This window comes from Equus quagga, chromosome 10, assembly GCF_021613505.1.
Source record: "Equus quagga isolate Etosha38 chromosome 10, UCLA_HA_Equagga_1.0, whole genome shotgun sequence".
NCBI classification, from domain to species: domain Eukaryota; kingdom Metazoa; phylum Chordata; class Mammalia; order Perissodactyla; family Equidae; genus Equus; species Equus quagga.
In genome coordinates this window covers 34,273,414-34,295,936 of record NC_060276.1, presented here as the reverse complement: position 1 = coordinate 34,295,936, position 22,523 = coordinate 34,273,414, and the positions used below count along the sequence as shown (strand labels likewise).

The 22,523-nt window shown below is 37.5% G+C and overlaps 1 protein-coding gene across 1 annotated transcript in view; it reads right to left on the bottom strand.

Moving 5' to 3' along the window:
* Positions 1-1,116: 1,116 nt before the first annotated feature.
* The window catches only part of TRPC5 (transient receptor potential cation channel subfamily C member 5), a 140,133-nt gene continuing 118,726 nt past the window's right edge, over positions 1,117-22,523 (bottom strand). The window contains exons 7-10 of the mRNA XM_046673992.1: positions 4,774-4,977; positions 4,496-4,537; positions 3,598-3,687; positions 1,117-1,809 (exon numbers count right to left, since the gene is read on the bottom strand). Coding sequence (XP_046529948.1) covers positions 1,117-1,809; positions 3,598-3,687; positions 4,496-4,537; positions 4,774-4,977 — 1,029 coding nt within the window. The remainder of the gene's footprint in view (positions 1,810-3,597; positions 3,688-4,495; positions 4,538-4,773; positions 4,978-22,523) is intronic.

Below are 22,523 nucleotides of genomic sequence, written 5' to 3'. Positions count from 1 at the left end.
TCAGCTTGAATCAGGTTATCTAGAACTAAAATTGTCTTGTCGTTGTTTTCTATCAGAAAGCAATTAATTAAAATGAAGATAGGTGCTCTTTTCAGATTTTGACATTTCAATGAGATGTCATTTTTCTGATAAAAAAAAATATCTTCAAATCCAGGCTTTTATCTTAGAAATGCTTTTGATAGCAATGATGACTAAAACTATCAATGGTAAAAGGACCCTATAAATATACCAGCTAATTATTTTTTATTACCAATGTATGAGATGTAGTGACTATTGGTTAGAATGCAGTAGAAGTTTTTAAAATCAGTAGACATCCTAAATACTAATCTCGATACTATAAAATTTTAAAATGTAGTAAGTTAACTGAAATACACAAACACAGGAAAGGAATTCACTAACTTATTAAATATGACATATACTATGGGGTAAATATTCATTGGCACACATGAGAAAACTAACACACCTTTAAGAAACAACCCAACAGCCCCCATGATAAGGAGAAGTTGTAGCATTTAAAAGCAAAAACAACAGGAAAGCCAGTTATACCTAGAAACCACAAGCTGACAATTCTTTGGAGTCTGTTCAGTCTCCCTTTGATGCTGTTCATTGAACCAGAATGGGCAGCATGGAGCACTGAAGGGCAACAAAGATAGGCAGGTTAGTTTGCCTTATCTGATAGCTGGTGGGGACTGCTGAGCACATACCTCAGCCCTGTGGGGAAATGGTGTGAGATCCTGAGAAAGGTCAGGAATCTGTGCGGCAGCAACAGTAGCAAAGTGGCACCTGGAGCTTCAAGGAAGCAAGGGTAAGAAAAGCAAAGCCAAAGGGTTAAGCACCCGACTGCACCTCTGCTGATTAGGGGCAAACGCCCCTTCAGTTGATTGTGAAATGGACTTAGTGTTATAGGTATAAAAAGGCAAATAATAATAATAATAAAAACAAGAACAAAAAATGGAGAATGTGGCTATAAAAGACAGTGGAAATAATAGGAGTTTCACTCTCCTTTCTGGGTGGGGGGGGAGCGGGCAGTGAGAGAATCATATCCTATGTCACCTCTGAGAGCAAAGAAATGACAAATTTTCTGCTGAGTTCCAGAACAGGTGATAGGGGCTTGACTTAGAGCCGAGTTGTAACTTGTTCTTCCTGTCCATCACCCCATTTGTGCATGAGCAGGTCGCAAGCCTCTCCCCACGTTTCAAATACATCCTCTGAGGAGTCTAATAGTTTAGAATTTGAGGAGCAGATGCTGGATGCACAGTGAAGAGAGCTGGAACAGGCTAGAGGGCATTCACTGCTCTGAGCAGCACCCCGGGCTTCACCTAATTCTACCTCACTGAGGTTAATTTCACTTTGAGAACAGGCCTCTGCTTTCCCTTTCTCCATCTGAGAATATCTGATGTCCTGCCACATATAGTGCTGCTGAACGATTCCATCGGAAATTGTGTACATTGGCTCTGAGTTGGGTTCAGACATACGACTATTAAACTTGGAGAATAGGAGCCCCAGTTTCTTGAGAGAAGGACCCATGATAGAGCGTTTGCTTGATGACTCAGCTTTTGACTTCCCTTGGGCACCACTGGCTCTTGGCATGGTTCTGACGAGAGGTGGCCCATGGCAGACCTTTTTCTTGCAGCCTAAATTGAAAGAGACACTCTTGGATTTGGCCCGAGCCCCACCACTGCCATCATTGGTATCATCCCTCTGAGAGAGTTCAGTGCTGCTGGTGGAAAAGCTTCTCCTTGGGTGCTTCCTATTTCCTAAGAGGTCAAGCACTTCATATCGAAAGCTGGAGATGTCCTGCTTTAATTCCTAGGACAAAAGAGAAGACATGTTATGTTAAGAAGATTGGTCTTTAGTTCAAAAGAGGTACATTGGGTATCCTTTGGAATGTTTCAGGTTTTGCCTAATAGCAAATCACAAAGTACACAAACTACCAGAAAAATCTCACATTATCCCAGCACAGGAAAAACATATTCATAATTATGTGGGCAGGGCTGGCCATTGGAAAAATTGTGCAATTGGTGAAGTTGATTTCAGAACCTCCCCATCAGGAGCACACCAACAGACTAATGTCTGCTAAAGTGTTAACTAACAATTAAGGTAATAGATTAAAGCACTGGCTCTCATAGGTATCTGCATATAAAAGGACTGCTGAAGAAGTAAAGACTTTTAGGACTCTAAGGAATAAAACCAGGGAAGTAGAATGTCAGGTGATGAGACTGCTGTTTTGGGACAGGGGACCCTGTTTGTTCAAGTCTCTATGAAATGTCTTCTATCTCTAACTGGCTGCCCAGATACTAGATTGATCCTTTAAAAAAATCATCATTTAAAAGCTTAACTTGGATCATGCCATTCTCCTGCTTAAAACTCTTTAGTAACTTGTCACTGATCTTAGGTAAAAGAAGAAACACCATACCACTAACTACAAGGTTTTTCAAGGCCTGGTACCTGTCAGTCTCTCCCCTTTCATCTCTTCCTACTCTTTCTCAAAGCTCTCTACTGTCCATGTGTGTGGACATATTCTCTCTTGCCTCTGAGCCTTTGCCTATGCTGTTCTCTCTGTCTAGAACACTCTTCTCTGCAACTCTCCTTTATCTGGCTCCTCCTTCAAGCCTCAGCTTAAACATCACTTCTTTTAGAAAGCCTGCCCTGACTCCCCAAGTCCCAGTTGAGTGTCCCTCCTCTTTGTGTCTTCATAGCACTTTGTGTTTATGCTGTTAGAATACTTCATCACCATCTATTATTATTGTTTTCATGTCACTCCATGAGAGTAGGGGCTGGTTATATCCTGCTCATCACTGTACCCCAGCACCTAGTGGAGTGCCTGGCACATAGCAGGCCCTCAATAGATGGAGTTATTTCTATGGATTAGGATAACAGCCTTCCTAAATTCCTTAGAAAATATACATGTGTTCTATGATAGGGTTTCTCAATCACTCGACATGTTGAGCTGGATAATTTTTTGTTGAGGGGGGCTGCCCTGTGCGTTGTAGAATGTTTAGTAGCAACCCTGATCTCTACCCACTAGATGCCAACAGCACACACATCCCAGTGTGATGACCAAAAATGTCTCCAGACATTGTTGAATGTGTTCCAGAAAACAAAATTTGCTCTGATCGAGAATCACTATTTTAGGCTAATGCTAGTATTAGGAGAATTTTAATGTTTAATGGTAGGGTTTTTGAAATCTTAGATTGAATACTAGATTTTTCCGATCTTTACCTTATATCTTTTAAGTAAAGAAGGCCTTTAAATCTCCAGGCATCGTCCCTTTGCTACCTTGCCCCTCGCCACCCATCCTTGCCACATCATTTAAAGCACTCAATTTCCACACTGAGAAACACCCAGAATATTAAAAGAATGCATAGGGCAGATTTCTTTTATTCATAAAGCTGATTTTCTTGTGACAGACTTTGGTAAAATCTCTCCATCTACTGGATGACAGACTATTCTGAGAGAGAGAATAAGAATTATAGTTGGTGTAGCTATATTATAAGCAGTTGAAATTTCATCGCTAGAAACCACAAACACGATGAGGACTAAATGAGGCTTAAGAAATGTGAAATGAGAAATTAAACCACTTCATGATTAAATTACCTTAAAATTTTCTTCTGTTAGCCCCTCATTTGTTTTGGAATTTCTTATCATAGCAGCCACATATCTTTTGACTAAATTCCTGATGACTTCCTGGAATTAGGGAAAAAAATCAAGAGGCATTTAGTTTCCTTCTCAGGCTCTCAGTAAAATAAGAAACACACACACACACAGGAAATAAAATATTCTTAGACCATCTTTGCAATAGAAAATCCTCCCAGGAATCCAGCCATTTTCTGCAAAAACTCAGTTAAGAACATTGGCTCAACAAATAATTATTATGCATCCAAATTTGGTGGCAGAGTGGGCCAGTAAGATAAAATTCACCCAAGAGGGAAATTTTCCATCCAAGCATAAGGTAAACATAGATTCACATTTATAGAATAATGAGACCAGAATAATCCTTGAATGGTCAGAGTCAATATCCTTTCCCTTCAGCCTGGATTAAACTTTAACCCTCCTTGTAAGATGAGAGCTTTTCTTCCTTTTATCAAGTTGAGAAAGTCATTCTTCAGTGTCACAAAGTCTGCTGATTTCAATGTCCATTAATTACGTAATCAAGATATTTTTCTTAGAGTCCCTCTACACTCCAGGGATAGCCTCTTTTTACACAGACTCTAGGGAATGGAACACACATGGTCATTAAGCTTTGTATTAGTAATGGTGATAATGATAGCTACCACTTAATGCAATCTGTCAGGCACTGAGCCAGGACACACACACACACACACAGACACAATCATACATACATACTCACAACTCAATTCTTACAACATTGTGAGTTGTTTTATCATCCCCATTTTACAGGTGAGGAAACAGGCTCAGTGAGATTAAGTGACTTAGCCAAGGTTACTCAGCCGACCTAGAACTATTGTGCTTAGTCCCTGTGAGGAAGCTTTACCTGGTAGTGTTGATTCTGTATCAGGCTGTCAGCATGGCGTTCCTATAATTGAAAATGGACAGAGAGGTTATATCAGTAGTCTCCCAGCACCCCACCCACCTGGATATATTTCTAAATATTAGGACTAGAGGATGACACAGGAGCCCCTGGTCTGACAAACCCCCAAAACATGTGTAGGTTGGAGTGATTCTATGATGCTTAAGACAGGGAGTATCACAAATGAGGGAAGATAGGAAACAGTTTTGTTTAAAAAGAAAGATAATTTTAAAAAGCCTTACTGTGAAGCTTCTCAAGTTGTGCCTTCTCCGTCTACCATCAGGGTCTCTTTTCGGGCAGAAGGTATTGTTGAACCAGTTACCAAGGTATAGAAATGACTTGGGACTGGGGATGATGTTGAAAGGAGGTGGCAAGGTGCCACCTTCATCAAAGTAACTCATCCAGAGTTTTGTCCTTGCAAATTTCCATTCAATATCGGCATGATCCTATGAAAGAGAGAAGTTTGAGGATTCAGGATGGGAAACTGAAAAATGCACCAGTGGCACATTCTAAAAGTTCAACTTACTTCTATAGAGGGCAATCTGTCAGTAGCTGTAAAAATTCAAATTACATATACCCTGTGACCCACTAATCCCCTACTTCTAGAAATTTATCTTATCAATATACTTGCAAAAAGATGTATGCACAGGGCTGCTCACTGTAGCACTGTAGCTTGTAATAGCAAAACAACTGGCAACAACCTAAATATCCAACAGTGGGAGACTGGTTAAATAAATGATATCACATCCATAAAATGGCTTACAATATAACTATTAAAAACATAGTAGATCTATCAACATTTTTTATATAGAACATATATATGTGTATATGCATTTGTCCATCTATAAGACCTCTAAGTGAAAAAAGCAACATAAAGCACAATATATGTTATGTACTACGATCCCATTTATTAAACTAAAAAATTTGCTTTTATATTACACGCTTACATATTCTAGACAGGTACATACTAAACTGTCAACAGTAGTTATTTTTAATAAGTGGGATTGGTGTAGAGAGGCTTTCTTTTTTTAAAAAAAAAATCAATGTTAGAGGCTGGCCTGATGGCGCAGTGGTTAAGTTCACACATTCTACTTCAGTGGCCTGAGGTTTGCCGGTTCAGATCCAGGGTGCAGACATGGCACCGTTTGGCAAGCCATGCTGTGGTAGGAGTCCCACATATAAAGTAGAGGAAGATGGGCACGGATGTTAGCTCAGGGCCAGTCTTCCTCAGTAAAAAGAGGAGGATTGGTAGCAGATGTTAGCTCAGGGCTAATCTTCCTCCAAAAAAAAAAAATCAACATTATTGAGATATGATTTACAGAGTAAAATTCACCCATTTTAAGTGTTCGATGAGTTTTGACAAGTGTGTATACTTCTGTAACCACTATCATAACCAGGCACACACACACACACACACACACACACATTTATTGGTGTACATTTCTAGGAGTTTTAAGACCTGGATGGACTGATGTAACCATCATCACAATCAGGATACAAAACAATTCTGTCAATCCCCCAAATTCCCTACTGTTGCCCCTTTGAGATCAAACCCTCCTCAACCACTAGCTCCATTCTCTATCCCTGTAGTTTACCTTTTTAAAAATGTTATATAAATGGAATCATACAGTAGGAAACCTTTTGAGACTTGCTTATTTCACTCGATATTAACATATTGGAGATTCACCTGTTTTTGCTTGTATCAATATTCCATTCCATTTTAGTGCTGTTCCATTATACAGATGTACCACAGTTTGTTTATTCATTCACCCATGAAAGAACATTTGGGTTGTTTCCAATTTTTAGCAATTATGAATAAAGCTGCTATGAACACTCATGTACAGATTTTTGTGTGAACATGAGTTTAATTTCTCTAGCTTAAATATCTAGGAGTGGTATGGTTGGGTCATGTGGTCAGCGTATGTTTAACTTTATAATAAACCACCAAACTGTTTTCCAGAGTGGCTGCACTGTTTTTTCATTCCCAGCACTTGCTCTGTATCCTCCTTAGTACTTGTCAGGTTTTTAAAGTTTAACCATTCTATCAGATAAGTAGTGGGATTTCATTACGGTTTTAATTTGCATTTCCTAAATGGCCTATGATGTTGAACATCTTTTCATATTCTTATTTGGTGTCTATATATGCTCTGTGGTAAAGTGTCTGTTCAGATCCTTTGCCCATTTTTATTGGGTTGTTTGTTTTCTTACAGGTGGATTTTGAGAGTTTTTAACATATTCTGGATACTAACTCTTTGTCAGAAATTAACTTGCAAATGTTTTCTCCCGGTCTGCATCTTGTCTATCTATTTACTTTATGGTGCCCTTCACAGAGTAAACTTTTTAATTTCGATGAGGTCAAATTTATCAAATGTTTAATGGATTATGCTTTTGGTATTACATGTAAGAACTCTTTTCCTAACCCTAGGTCATGACGATTTTCTCTTATGTTTTCCTCTATAAGATTTATAGTTGTAAGATTTGCGTTTAGCTTTACGATCTACTTTGAGTTAATTTTTGCATAAGTGGTGAGTTTTACATTGAGGCTTTTTTTTTTGCCTATGGATATCCAATTGCCATTTGCTGAAAAGGCTATTGTTTCACTATTGAATTGCTGTTGTACCTTAGTCAAACATCAGTTGGTCATGCTGGGACTACTCAATATCCACATTCAAAAGAATGAAGTTGGACTACTACCTCACACCACATATAAGACTCAACTCAAAATGGATCACAGACCTAAATTTAAGAGATAAAAACTATAAAACACTAAGAAGAAAACTTAGGGGTAAATCTTCATGACTTTGGACAAGACAATGGTTCCTTAGATATGACACGAAAAGCCAAGTGACAAAGGAAAAAAAATAGGTAAACTGGCCTTCATCTCAAAGTTAAAAACTTTTGGGGCCAACCCTGGGGCCAAGTGGTTAAGTCCACACACTCTGCTTCTGCGGCCCGGAGTTTCACTGGTTCGGAGCCTGGGCGTGGACATGGCACCGCTCATCAGGCCATGCTGAGGCTGCGTCCCACATGCCACAACTAGAGGGACCCACAGCTAAAATACATAACTATGTACTGGGGGGATTTAGGGAGAAAAAAGCAGAAAAAAAAGAATATTGGCAACAGTTGTTAGCTCAGGTGCCAATCTTTAAAAAAAATAAAAAGTTAAAAACTTTTGTACTTCAAAGAACACCATAAAGAAAATGAAAAGACAACCCACAGAATGAGGGAAAGTAATTAAATATCATATGTCTGATAAGGGGCTTGTATCCAAAACATATAAAAGGACAAATATACCAATTTAAAAATGGGCAAAGCACTTGAATAGACATTTCCCCAAAGAAGGCATATAAATGATGACTAACAAGCAAACGAAAAGATACACAACATCATTAGTCATTAGAGAGATTCATTGAAACCACAATAAGATACCACTTCAAACCACGAGGATGGCTACAATAAAAAAAAAAGACAGATAATAACCAGTGTTGGTAAGGATATAGAGAAATTGGACCCCTCACGCACTGCTGGTGGGAATATACAATGGTGCAGCTGCTTCCGAAAACAGTATGGTAATTGCTCAAATGGTTAAACATATAGTTACCATATGACCCAGCAATTCCACTACTAGCTATATACCCAAGAGAAATGAAAACATATTCCGCACAAAAACTTGTACATAAATGGTCGTAGCAGCATTATGCATAATAGTCAGAGTGGAAACAACCCAAATGTCGATCAAACAATATAAATGGATAAACAAAATGTGGTATATCCATACAATGGAATACGATCCAGCGTTAAGAAGGAATGAAATACTAATACATGCTACAACATGGATGAACCTTGAAAACCTTATGCTAAGTGGAAGTATATTCATTCTGTTGAGTCTTCCAATCCACAAACATAGTATGTCATTCCTTTCATCCATGTTTTATAGTTTTCAGTGCACAAGTCCTGCACATGTTTTAAGTTTGTACCCAATTATTTTATTTTGTTTGCAACAATTGTCAATGGTACTATCTTTTTAAATTTCAGTTTCTAATTGTCTACTGCTACTACATGATTGATTTTTGTGTATTGACCTTGTATTCTTTGGCCTTGCTAAATTCATTTTTTGTTCTAGGAAGTTTTTTGATAGATTCTTTAGGATTTTCTTCATACAGGATCATACCATTTCCAAATAAAGACCGTTTTACTTCTTCCTTTCCAATCTGTATGCCTTTAATGTTTTTTTCTTGCCTTATTGTACTGTCTAGAATCTCCAGTACATTGTGGAATAGAAGTGCTAAAAGCAGATATGCTTTCTTTGTCACTGATCTTAGATAGAAAGCCTTTAGTCTTTCATCATTATGTTAGCTGTAAGTTTTTGTGGATGCCTTATTATCAGGTTGTGGAAGTTAAATTCTACTCCTAATTTGCTAAAACATTTTTTAAAAATCATAAATGTATGTTGAAGTTTGTCAAATACTTTTTCTGCATCAGCTGATATGATCATGGGGTTTTTCTTGTTTAGACTAGTAATATGATGGGTTACTTTGCATTCCTGGGATAAATCCTATATGGTTATGGTGTATTATTCTTTCTATGTATTGATAGATTTGATGCACTTTGTTGAGGATTTTCATTTCTATATTCATGAGGGATATTGGTTTATAGTTTTTTTCTTGTACTTTTTTCCTGGTTTTGGTACCAATATAATATAGTATATATGGAATATTTTGTATAATTAATTTTAGCAGTTTCTTTTCACTGTATTTTAATGTGGCTACTAGAAAATGTAAAATAATATATGTGACACATATTTGTGACTTGCATCATGTTTTTATTGTACAGAGCTGCCCTAGACTAAAAGTGGTTTTGGTCATGCCTAACTAAGCTTAAAAGCAAGCCTCCATAGGATCAAACTGTTTTCAGAATAAAGCTCAAGAATATTTATAACAATACAAAAATATGCAGCACCCAAAAAGGTAAAATTCACAATGTCTGGCATCCAATAAAAATTTATCAGACATGTCAAAAAGCAGGAAAATATGACCTATAATGAGGAGAAAAACTTTATGAAAAAGAGCCAGATAAAAATCAGTTGTATTTCTATATAGTAGCAATGAACAATGAGAAATGTAAATTTTAAAAAACAGTATCATTTAAAATATAAAATACTCAGGGATAAATTTGACAAAAATGTACATGTTATGTACACTGAAAACTACAAAAGATTGCTGAGAGAAACTAAAGAAGACCTAAATAAATGTAGAGATACACTGTATTGATGAGTTGGAAGAATAAATATAGCTAGGATGTCAATTCTCTCCAAATTGATTTATAGATTCAATACAATCTCAATCAAATCTCAGTTGACATTTTGGAAGAAATTGACAAGCTGATTTTCAAATTTATATAGAAATACAGATGACATAAAATAGTCAAAACAGTTTTGACAAAAACAAATTGGCATAAAGATCAATGGAACAAAACAAGAAAGTCCAAAAATAAATGCATGCATATATATAATTGCATGCATATATGTAATTGATTTTCAGGAAAGGTGTCAAGGCAATCCAACTTGGAAAAGATAATCTTGTCAACAAATTCTCTTGGAATAGTTGGACTTCCATAAGAAAAAAAAAGAACCTTGATCCTTGATCCTTACCTCACACTATATACAAAAATTAACTCAAAGCGGATCATGAATGTAAGGGCTAACTTTAAAAACATTTTACTAATAAACAATTTACCAATTGTTTTCCTTCTTTTTGTTTGCTTTGGGTTTAATTTGCTGTTCTTTTTCTAGCTTCTTAAAGTTGGAAGGTAAGGGTTATTGATTTGAAATCTTTCTTCTTTTTTTTTTGAGGAAGATTAGCCCTGAGCTGACATCTGCTGCAAATCCTCCTCTTTTTGCTGAGGAAGACTGGCCCTGAGCTAACATCCGTGCCCATCTTCCTCTACTTTATATGTGGGTTGCCTACCACAGCATGGCTTGCCAAGCGGTGCCATGTCCACACCTAGGATCCGAACTGGCAAACCCTGGGTGCTGAAGTGGAACACGCACACTTAACTGCTGCACCACTGGGCTGGCCCCTCTTTCTTCTTTTTTAATATAGGCATATACAGTTATAAATTTCCATCTAAGGAAAGTTGACATATATCATACTCTCACTTTCATTCATCTCAAAGTATTTTCTAATTTCTAATTGTGATTGAACCAATGGTTATTTTGGGGTTTCTTGTTTAATATCCACTTACGTGTGAATTTGCCAAATTTCATTCTATTACTGATTGCTAACTTAATTCCATTATATTCTAAGCATGTTTGGAGAACATACTTTTATTATTTCAGTCTTTTGAAATTTAGTGAGGCTTATTTTATGGACCAACATATAATCTATCTTGGAGAATGTTCCATGTGCACTTCAGAAGAATGTGTATTCTGCTGTTGTGTGGATCGTTCTACAGATGTCTGTTAGGTCTAATTGGTTTATAATGTTGCTCAAGTCTACTATTTCCTTTTTGGCCATCTGTCTAGTTCTGTTCATTACTGAAAGTGGAGTAATAAATTCTCCAACTATTATTGTTGAATTGTCTATTTCTCCCTTCAATTCTTTCAGTTTTTGCCTCATGTATTTTTCAGCTCTGTAGTTAGGTGCAAATGTTTATAATTGTTATAGCTTCATGATGGATTTGTTTTATTATTGTAAAACGCCCTTCATATTCTCAGTAACAATTTTTATCATAAATTCTACTTTGTCTGATATTAGTATAGCTACTCAGCTCTCTTTTGGTTACTGTTTGCATCACATATTTTTTCCCACTCTTTTACTTATAACTTATGTGTATCTTTCAATCTAAAGTGTGATTGCTTAATCTAATTACATCTAGTGTAATTACTGATAAGGTAGGATTTACACCTGCTGTTTTGCCATTTTCTATATGTTTCATGTCTTTATTTCTTCCTCTATTCTTCCATTATAGATTTCTTTTGTGTTAAATAGACATTTTATAATGTACCTTTTAATTCCCTTGTTGTTTCTTCTACTATATATTTTTTGAATTAATTTCTTCACACTGACTTCTAGTGCCCATGATTTCTGATGGAGTTGTTATCTTTTCGTCCTCCTGCTTTAAAGATTTTCTTTTTGTTTTTGACTTTGACAGTTTGACTATGATGTGGATCTTTTTGTATGTATCTTACTAGGAATTATTTGAGCTCTTGGATGTGTAGATTATTTCTGAAAAGTTTTTATCAATTATTTCTTCAAATATTCTTTCTGCCCCTTTCTCTCTTCTCTCCTTCTAGGACTCCCCTTGTGTGTATGTTAGCCATTTGATGGTGTCTCACAGGTCTCTGAGGCTCTGTTCATTTGTCTTCACCCTGTTTTACTTTCTGATCCTCAGACTAGACAATGTTAATTGACTTATCTTCAGATTTGTTGATTCTTTCTTCTGCCAGCTCAAATCTGCTGTTGAGCCCCTCTAGTGAGATTTCCATTTCTGTTATGGTGCGTTTCAAACACAGAATTTCAATTTGATCCTTTGTTTTATAATTTCTGTCACTATCAATATTTTCTATTTGGTCAGACATTGTTCTCAAACTTTCCTTTAATTCTTTAGACATGGTTTCCTTAATTCCTTTGAAGATATTTAAAATAGCTGGTTTAGTCTATAGTAAATCCAACATCTGGGCTTCCTCAAGGGCAGTTTCTATGACATCATTTTCCCTGTATACAGACCATACTTTCCTGGGTTTTCTTTGTGCATTTTTTGTAATTTGCTGTTGAAACTAGACATTTAAAACAATATGTGACTACTCTAGAAATCTTATCCCCTCCTCCCAGGGTTTGGTTTTTAGTATGTGTTTAGTGACTTTCTTTGACTAATTCTGTAAAGTCTGTATTCTTTGTCATGTGCAGCCATTGAAGTCCCTGCTTAATTAGCCTAGTAGTTAACGATTTCATTAAATGCCTCAAATCAGTAAGTCTCCTACTATTTAATAAAGGGCTCTGTGTGTGCATAGTGTGTGTGCACAGTGACACAGCTTCAATGTTCTTGCAGTTTATCATCTGTAAAGGACATGTGTGGGACAATAAGGGAAATTTAAATATGCACTCCAAATCAGTAATTATTAGTGTATCGATGTTAAATTTCTTGAATGTGATCATGATATTGTGATAATTTTGTAGAATACATACTGCAATATTTGGAGTGAAATGTCATGACATTGGCAACTTACTTTCAAATGTTTCTAAAAATTATTCTTGGACCCCGTCATATGTATATAGTGGTGAGAGCTTTGTTTGTTTCAGTGGCCACATTAACTTATGATTTATATCCACCAACTTTTAACTTAATGCCCAATAAGATGGTTAGTGTGGTAGGCAATATAATGGCCCATAAAGATGTCCTTGTTTTAATCCCTGGGTATTGTTAATATGTTACATGGAAAGGGGGAGTTAAGGTTGCTGATCAGCTGACCTTGAGATGACAAGATGATCCTGAATTATCTGGGTGCTTGCTTGTAAGTGAAAGAGAGAGGCAGGAGAGTCAGCGTCAGAGTGATGTAATGTGAGAAAGACTCAACTGGCCATTGCTGGCTTTGAAGATGGAAAGGGGCCATGAACCAAGTATGCAGGCAGCCTCTAAAGGCCGAAAAAGGCAAGAAAATGTATTCTCCACTAAACCTCCAGAAAGGCAGGCCAACAACTTGATTTTACCCCAGTGAGACCCATTTCAGACGTTGGACCTCCAGATCTGTAAAATTATAAATTTGTGTTATTTCAAGCCCCAGTCTGTGGTCATTTGCTACAGTAGGAATAAGAAACTAATACAGTTATGTATAAGAGAACAGAGACTACCTTTAGGAGACAGAAATAGTAATGTTATTGGATATTAAATTTGGCCCAAACTTTCTTGGAAGTTAAATAAAAAGGGAAACAGCCTCAATCAGTTATTAAGTTTTAGCTGTTTTGACAAAAGAAATTTAATGTATCTGCGGAGACATTTTTTTCTAGAACCATTGTTACAGATACTCTAGGGGATAATTGGTTCTAGAATATGGAAACAATATGGTATCCACTGTCAAAAGTGTACAGTGTAAGGAAGAAAACGAAAATCTTTCTTTACTAGCACATGAGATCTTTAAAAGGAAAGCTATGCCTAGCAGTGTTTGGCTTAAAGTGGTTTCTGAGTGAACATTCAGTCTGTCAGTGAATCCTAGAATTTGCTCCATGGCCTTTCAGATATTCCATGACGGCTTTCATTTTGCTTTGCAAGGTAGCAGTGCTTAGCTATCATGTTAAAAGATTAGCAGATTGAGTTCAAGAATGGCATCCAGTAGAATAGGGATTTTTAAACCTGATTCCATGGACAAAGTTAATGGAGTCAATGAATCTATTAAAATTGTATGTAAAATATGGAGGTTTTTCATTCTTCTGGGCTTCCATCACAATCTCAGAGGGGTCAGCACCCCCCAAATTGTTAAGAACCACTGAAGTGCAGGATTCTGTTGATGTCTGAAATGCTCATTGCGTTTTTCTGAGTAATAGTTACTAACCAAATGTTAATGGATACATTGAGGTTACTTTTATCTTCTGTAGAAGGGACTAAATGGCTTTGGGTCAAGTAAGCAGAAAGTTCAAAGGAAAAATAAAACTCTAGATGGAACTTAAGGTACTTATTAGACCCGCCACTAGATTTTGTTTTTTTAATGAGTTAATAAAGAAGCACATATATTACCATATCACAAATTTGTTTTTTTAATATTTTGATAACTGAATTGTAATGTAATTTCTTTCTTTTGTAAGTCCATATATTTTGTTTTGATGTAACCCAATTTATCTAGTTTTTTCTTTTGACACTTATGCTTTTGCTGTGCTAATCTTTTGTGTGTGTGTGTGAGGAAGATTCACCCTGAGCTAACATCCATTGCCAATCCCCCTCTTTTTGGCTTGAGGATGATTATCCCTGAGCTAACATCTCTGCCAAACTTCCTCTACTTTGCATGTGGGATGCCTCCACAGCATGGCTGATGAATGGAGTAGGTCTGCACCCGGGATCCGAACCTGGGAACCCTAGGCCACTAAAGCGGGCCATGGGGAACTTTAACCACTCGGCCACAGAGCTAGCCCACTAATCTTTTTCTAATTGAAATGCATTTGACATTTAACATTGTGTTAATTTAGGGTGTACAACACGTTGATTTGATACACTTATGTATTGAGATATGATTGCCACTACAGCGATAGTTAGCAGCTCTATACATCACATAATTATCATTTCTTTTTAGTGGTTGGAATAATTAAGACCTAGTCTCTTAGTATGTTTGATGATTATAATACAATATTGTTGTGTACATTCACTATACTGTGCATTAGATCTATAGGACTTATTTACTACTAGTTGAAAGTTTGTACCCTTAAACAACAATGAATTGTACAATTCAAAAGATGAATTTTAGGGGCTGGCCCCAGTGGCCTAGTGGTTAAATTCAGCACACTCCACTTCAGCAGCCTGGATTCAGTTACTGGGCACAGACCTACACTGCTCTGTTAGTGGCCACGCTGTGCTGGCAGCCCACATACTAAAAAATAGAGGAAGATTGGCACAAACGTTAGTTCAGGGTGAGTTTTCCTCAACAAAAAAGAAGAAAAAAGAGAAACTCGTTGTGAATGTCCCTTTGGGAGAATAAAAAGGACGTTATTAAAAAAAGATGAATTTTATGGTATATGGATTATATCTCAATAAAGCTATTACTAAAAAACAAACTCTTAGAAGAAAACATAGGAGTAAATTTTCATGACCTTATGTGAGGCAATGATTTCTTAGATTGCATAGATAGCAATGTTGCTGTACTCATCTTTTAAAGTGTACAATTCAGTGATTTTTTAATATATTCACAGAGTTGAACAATGATCACCACTATCTGTTTTAGAACATTTTCATCACTCTAAAAAGAAACCCTGTGACCATTAGCAGTCACTACCCAGTACTCCATCCCCTCCCCATAGGCCCTGTCAACCAGTAATATACTTTCATCTCTATGGATTTGTCTTTTTTTGTGTGTGAGAAAGATTGGCCTTGAGTGAACATCTGTTGCCAATCTTCCTCTTTTTGCTTGAGGAAGATTGTCACTGAGCTAACATCTGTGCCAATCTTCCTCTGTTTTATGTGGGACGCCACCACAGCATGGCCTGACGAGCAGTGCTAGGTCTTTGCCTGGGATCTGAACCTGTAAACCCTGGGCCACTGAAGTGGAGCATGCAAACTTAACCACTATGCCACTTGTATGGGCCCTGGATTTGCCTATTTTTAACATTGCATTTCAGTGGAATCATATAATAGTTGCCTTTGTGTGTGAATCCATTCACTTAGCATAATGTTTTCAAGGTTCATTCCTGTCGTGGCATCTATCAATAAGTTATTCCTTTCTATGGCTGAATAATATTATATTTAATTGTGTGGACATACCACATCTTGTTTATTTATTCATCAGTTGATGGTAATTTGGGTTGTTTCCACTTTGCTATTATGAATAATACTTCTATGAATATTTGTGTACAAGTTTTTGTGTGGACATATGCTTTTAATTCTCTTGGGTATATACCCAGGAGTAGAATTACTGGGTTGTATGGTAACTCTGTGTTTAATTTTATGAGAAATTGCCATACTGTTTTTTAAAGTGGCTGTATCATTTTACGTTCCCACTAGCAATGTATGAGGGTTTCAGTTTCTTCACATTCTCACCAATACTTGTTACAGTCCATGTTTTTTTTTGTAGTCACCCTAGAGCATGTGAAGTGGTATCTCATTCTGGTTTTGACTTGCATTTTCCTAATGCTGAATGACATCGAGCATGCTATCCTGTGCTCATTGGCCACATGTATATCTTATTTAGAGAAATGTCTACTCATATCTTTTGGCCGTTTTTAAAATCAAGGGTGAAAGCTTGACATTAGAAACAGGCATTTTGGCTGATATTGGGGTACTGATAACTTATACGGGGATGGCAGGAGTGATGACAATTTTAATGATGTCCCCTCTCCATTCCTCAACAATTGTCAAATAATACATCATTACTGAGGGAGAATTCTGTGAAAGCAAAGCAAAAAAAAGATAGCAGTGGAAGAAATATTGTACTCTATACCATCTTATTTCATTCAGATGACAATATCATAACATGCCTTCATGCTCTATCTATCTATCTATCTATCATCACCATCATTTAATCTGTCCGTCCATCCTAGAGTTAGAATTTACAAGTGAAATGGTCATCACAGGGAGAAGTATGGATATATTTATTGAGCTGAAAAATGAAGTCATCCTTTTTGAGACAAAAGAAATACGATTTAGCCAATTGGTTTGGAAACGATGACTGGTTTTACCAGTTAGGCTATGTGGCAGATATTTTCCAAAAATTGCTAAAGCTGCAGCTCCAAAGTTTTGGTAAAATTGTCTTTAAAACATCTGATAAGAAAAAAGAATTTTACAAAAAATGTTCTATTGGTAAAGGTGTATTAAAATTAATAAAATTTCTATTTTCCAATCATGAATTTATATTAGTATGTTGGGTTAAACAAAGTGTCTCTTAGTAAAAGAGTAACTGATATATTTAACAATTATTTGAATAGTCTTAGTAAAGACTTTTTGGTTTTATCCCCAAATTTAGCAGCTTAAAACAACAAACATTTATTATCTCACAGCTTCTGTGGATCAGGAATCTGGGTGGGGCAAGATGTGTGCCTCTGACTTAAGATCTATTACAAGGGTATAATTCAGTTATTGGCTAGAGCTAGAGTCTCATCTGAAGCCCAGGTTAGGGGAGGATTCTCTTCCAAGCTCACTCACATGGTTGTTGACAGGATTCAGGTTTTTATAGGCTGTTGGACTTGAGGACCTTAGTGCCTTGCTGGCTATTGGCCAGAGACCTCCCTCAGTTCCTTGACACATGGGCCTCTCCATAGGATAGCTCATAACATGGCAGCAGGCTTCCCACAGAGAGAGCCAGAGAGAAAAGCCATGGTCTTTTCCTAACCCAATCTCTGAAGTGCCATCACTTTTGCCATAATAGATTTGTTAGGTCCAGCTCACACTCAAATGGAGAAGATTGCATAAGGTCTTGCCCACACTTAAGGGGAGGAGATTGCATAAGGACTCAAATACCAGTAAGCGGGGATCATTAGGGGCCATCTCAGAGGCTTCCTACGACAGTATTACTTCCCAGAAATTGAAAAACTGAATGACTGTAATCTTGGGCAACAAATCCTTTTCTAAGTCATGTGGTTTCTAATTCTTTGCCTTCAGTAAAGTTTAAGGATAACCTAATAAAGTTGTCAGATGATGAATTGTTAAAAATGGCATTTCACGAATAATCATCATATGACTTTTCGGCATATAACTCAGAGTTCAAGAAAATTGAGTGACAATAGCATAATAAAACTCTATCCATTCACATATACTTATTGATATGAAAAAGGTTTCTTAGAACTTACTTTTATAAAAATGGAAACTAAAAATATAATTGAAGCTGAATCCGGTTCCTAAATATTACTCAATATTCTGTGGATATAATAACTAGTTGGAAGAAAAGCCCCAGTCACATCTTTAAGAAATGCACTTCTAATAAAAGTGTACTTTTATATCTAATAGTTATTTACCAAAATTTGTATTTATGTTCTTTTAAGCAGTTTTGTACATCTAATAATTGAATAATAACTAAATTCAGAAGAAATGTTTTAACATTTATTACTTCTGGCCAAAGGAAATAAAAATTAAAATTCAGTGTGTACTTTTGTTATGAAGAAATATGATAGGGTGATCAATAATAAAAGACTTCAAAACAGAATAATTTTATAAGAGGATAAAATCCTGTGGGGATGTGGAATGGAAATAAGAATTCAAGGAGAAAAAGGAATGATGTAAACATTCTGCCCTTAAAGAAGAATTTAGCCTTTTATTTATTTATTTTTGTTTTTGTTTTTGTTTTTGTTTTTGTTTTTGCTGAGGAAGATTAGCCCTGAGCTAACCTTTGTTGCCAATCTTCCTCGTTTTCTTTGCTTGAGGAAGATTAGCCCTTAGCTAATAGCTGTGCCAATCTTCCTCCACTTTATATATGGGTCACTGCCACAGCATGGCTGACGAGTGGTGTAGGTCCATACCCAGGATCCGGATGCGCGAACCTGGGCTGCTGAAGTGGAGCATGTGGAACTTCACCACCACACCATGGGGCCAGGCCCCTAGCCATTTATTTTTTAAAAACATACTTATGAGTAGCAAATCACTATGGATTCAGATTCCACTGGGATACATTGAAATGAGTAATTGGATAATTTTATTCTAAATGTCAATATTTACCATAATCCAGAAATTACATTCTTTACAATTCTTTAAACTTATAATGAAATATCTGGATGTCAACCCAAAAATATGTTTTTTTCCTCCAAATTCATTAGAGGGTATACCAGCAAAAGGTTTGAATGCCCTTGATAAGACCCAGAACTAAGACAGCTTCAATATATAAGTTGCACGCATGCACACATGCACACACACACACAGTTATTGGAATAGTAACTATCATTGCCCTGAAATCCTGCCCTGGGAGACAATGATGCTGTAGGCAACTTGGGATGCAGAGGAGGACAGAAGGTAAGAGCAGTATGGAATAGTGAGAGGCATCCTGCCGTTGTGGAAAAAGCAGGGATTTTGGAGTCAAACAAACCAGGGTTTGAAATACTGCTCTACTTATTAGCTGTGTGACTTCAGACCAGTCAATCCAAATCTCCAAGTCATGGTTTTCTCAACTGTTAAGATAGAGGAAAATACCTACCAAGCTGAATTGTTGTAGAAGTCAATGTAAAATACCTAGGCTACTGCTTAGTGGATAGTAAGACCTATACAATTGTTGGTTCCTTCTTCTACATTTCTGAGCCTATAACACCAGGAACAAACTTCGAATGTTCATTTTACTCTTTGGCAGCCCAGAATAGCCAGTCTTTCATCTGTGGAATGTTTTCTAGCTCTTGAAATGAAGTATGTATTCAATAAGTATTTCTGTCTTTTTTTTTTTCGGATTGGCACCTGAGCTAACATCTGTCACCAATCTTTTTTTTTTTCCTTCTTCTCCCCAAAGCCCCTCAGAACATAGTTGTATATTCTAGTTGTAGGTCCTTCTGGTTGCGCTATGTGGGACGCTGCCTCAGCATGGCCTGATGAGTGGGTCCAGGATCTGAACCCGTGGAAACCCAGGCCGCTGAAGCAGAGCGTGCGAACTCGACCACTTGGCCATGGGGCCGGCCCCCAAGAAGCATTTCTTAAAATGAGCTGAGTCACATTTTCAAACACAGAATTCCATCTATAGACAAATTTGAAAAGGGAGAATGATGATGCAGCGCCTATGGGTGTTTAGCTATTTTCTAATAAACTTGGCTAGATGTCCTCATATCTGGAAATACTGTTTTTTTAAATCCCTGTGTGAGTTTAGCTTTTTGTTTGTGTTTTAAACAATGAGCAGTTATGTACCTTTTAAAAAATAGTTTTCTGAAGGTCTGAGGAGAAAAAAGCATTTAATTTTGACATAGAATAGAACCATGAAGTGGGCCAAGTTATAAACCATAGGCATCTTTTTTGAGCTTAGGAGGCTTTCTGGTGCCCCTCATTGTGCCTGCTCCACTCAGGTGAGGGCATGATTTTGGCTAAGCATTTTGAAAACAGCTCAAGAACCCCAGTTGCTACCATGCCATTCCCCTAGTGCTCAGGTGAGCTTAGGTTGGGAATTACTACGTAATAATTTAGCAGAAAAAATATTGAAAAGTATCATCTCAACAGTCCTTTTCCGTTCATTCATCACATATCAATTCATCGTCCACCTATGCTTTCATGCTTTGATTTCTATGTCGAGCAACTACCGTATTTCAGGCACTCTGCTAGGTGCTGGATATAGAGAGATGAATGTTATTGGTGGTGGGAATAGCACACAGGGCACAATTAGAGTACAGAGGTAACACCTGAATCCTGAAGATGGGGCAATAATAGACCACCTGGCAGAACTGGTTAAACAGTGTGAGCTGTAAAGCGATGAGTAAGGTAAGCATTCATTCAACAAATATGTATTGACTGCCTGCTAGATGCTGGATGTTAGGATTGTAGCAGTGAACAATATGGATAAGAAGATGATTTGGCATGTAGAAATCTGTTTTATTTTCAACCCTTGATCTAATTTGAATTGCAAGATTATGGATGGTGCTTCCATAGTTGTATTTGTCTAAAATTTCCCTAAATGTACGATGCCCAAGAGGTTTTCATTCATCTTCATGGGGCTAGCTTTCACTTTATGTGATAGATAAATCGGACATTGGCTTTTTCTTTGCTTATTTTCGGTATTTGGTGTGATGCTCTCTCTTACTCTCTGCCCTACCCTCTCTACCCAACTATGGCTTTTGAACATCCTCCAAGATCAGCCCCTGGCTGGGTGCTTTTGTGTAAGACATAACCTACACAACCATAGGCTGTGGTTCTTCCTCTTCTCAACTTTCCAAAAGTTTCAGGACTTTTGTGCTACCAGAATGTGCTCTTAAAGACACATAGCCTTACATATGTGTTCTGGTTCGTGTGCCCTGCATTGCCTTCGAGCTTGTTAGGTCCTGTAGAGCAGGCCAGGGCTTCTGTTTGTTTCAGCTTCTTTCACAGTGCCAGCGTAATGTACTGTAACTGGAGAGCATACCTTCAAGAGCTGCTGACTTGCTCAGATTCTGAACACATGGCCACAGCTAGTTCAAACGAACACGTCTGTTCAACTTCACATTTCTCAACAAATCCAAGCTCAAGGTTAGTTTCCTTGCAAACAAGCCAGAATGCCAATTTCTTACCAGTTTTTGATAAATTCTTATGCACTCTCTCAGATCTCCTGCCAGCAACCGTCTTGCCGTAGCAAATTGGAAAGCTTTATAACGTAATGCAAAGGGAGAATGGCAGGCACAGACATAGCAGAGCAGAGTTAATAATAACTGTTAAGGAAAAAAGCTACTTCCAGGAATCTCAGGCCAGATGGCAGGCTGGTTGGAGGGATATTTTGGGGAGGGGGATATTTTGGCATGCTTCACATTAACTAGTAGCTGCTTACTTCATTTGGGCATATGACCAGCTCTGTTTGCCTATGATGGGAAAGCAACACAAATCGCTGTGACATACATGTCCCAAATTGAGGCAGGAGAACTCACTTCCCTGGCATCTCAAGGAAAGTCTACCTCACTTGGACTGCTTTCTTCGCCTGGTAGAATTCAGAGCATGCTTCTCAAATGCTGGTGTGCATCAGAATCATATGGGGCATTTGTGGAAAAGGCAGGTTTCTGAATTTCACCAGACGTTACACCTTGTATTGTAGTTTTGCCTCATGGATAAAAATGCAGTTTTAAAAAGATGTAAGCATTTAAAATATACCATAGTTTTTGTAACTCTATTTTTGTTTTAATTTAATTTAAAAACTTACAAGAACCTTCAAAATATGGAAGTATCCCGGGCCTCCCACAGCCACTTGGAGGCCTGAAGTAGAGCAGGTCCCCTCAGGGAGCACTGCCATACCTCTCCACGCCCTCACCTCCTTACACATGTACAGTGGTCTAGAGGGGAGCCAATTCCCCGTATAATATAAACAGCCAGCAATTCTCCTATCTTCCCCAAGGGTGCCAGGTGTCTAGAATTCCCTGTTCTAATCATTCTGACACCTGCCAGGAGTGCCTTTGGGATTGGTTTATCTAGTTTAGAGCCCTTGTAGCAACCTTAATGCAAGTACACAAACTCAGCTGCAAAACATCAGGGCAAAAAAGAGAGCTCTCCCTCCAGCATCAACTCACTGCCCATTCATCACCTCCAATACTCCCTTGCACCCTAGGACTGATGCACCCCAAGAGCCCATTTTAGCCTTCCGGAACTGCAAAAGCTCCTTCAGTAGGTGCTATAAACAGATTCTTCTCCCTGCTGAACATGTACAGTTTTCCAGTGGGCAGCC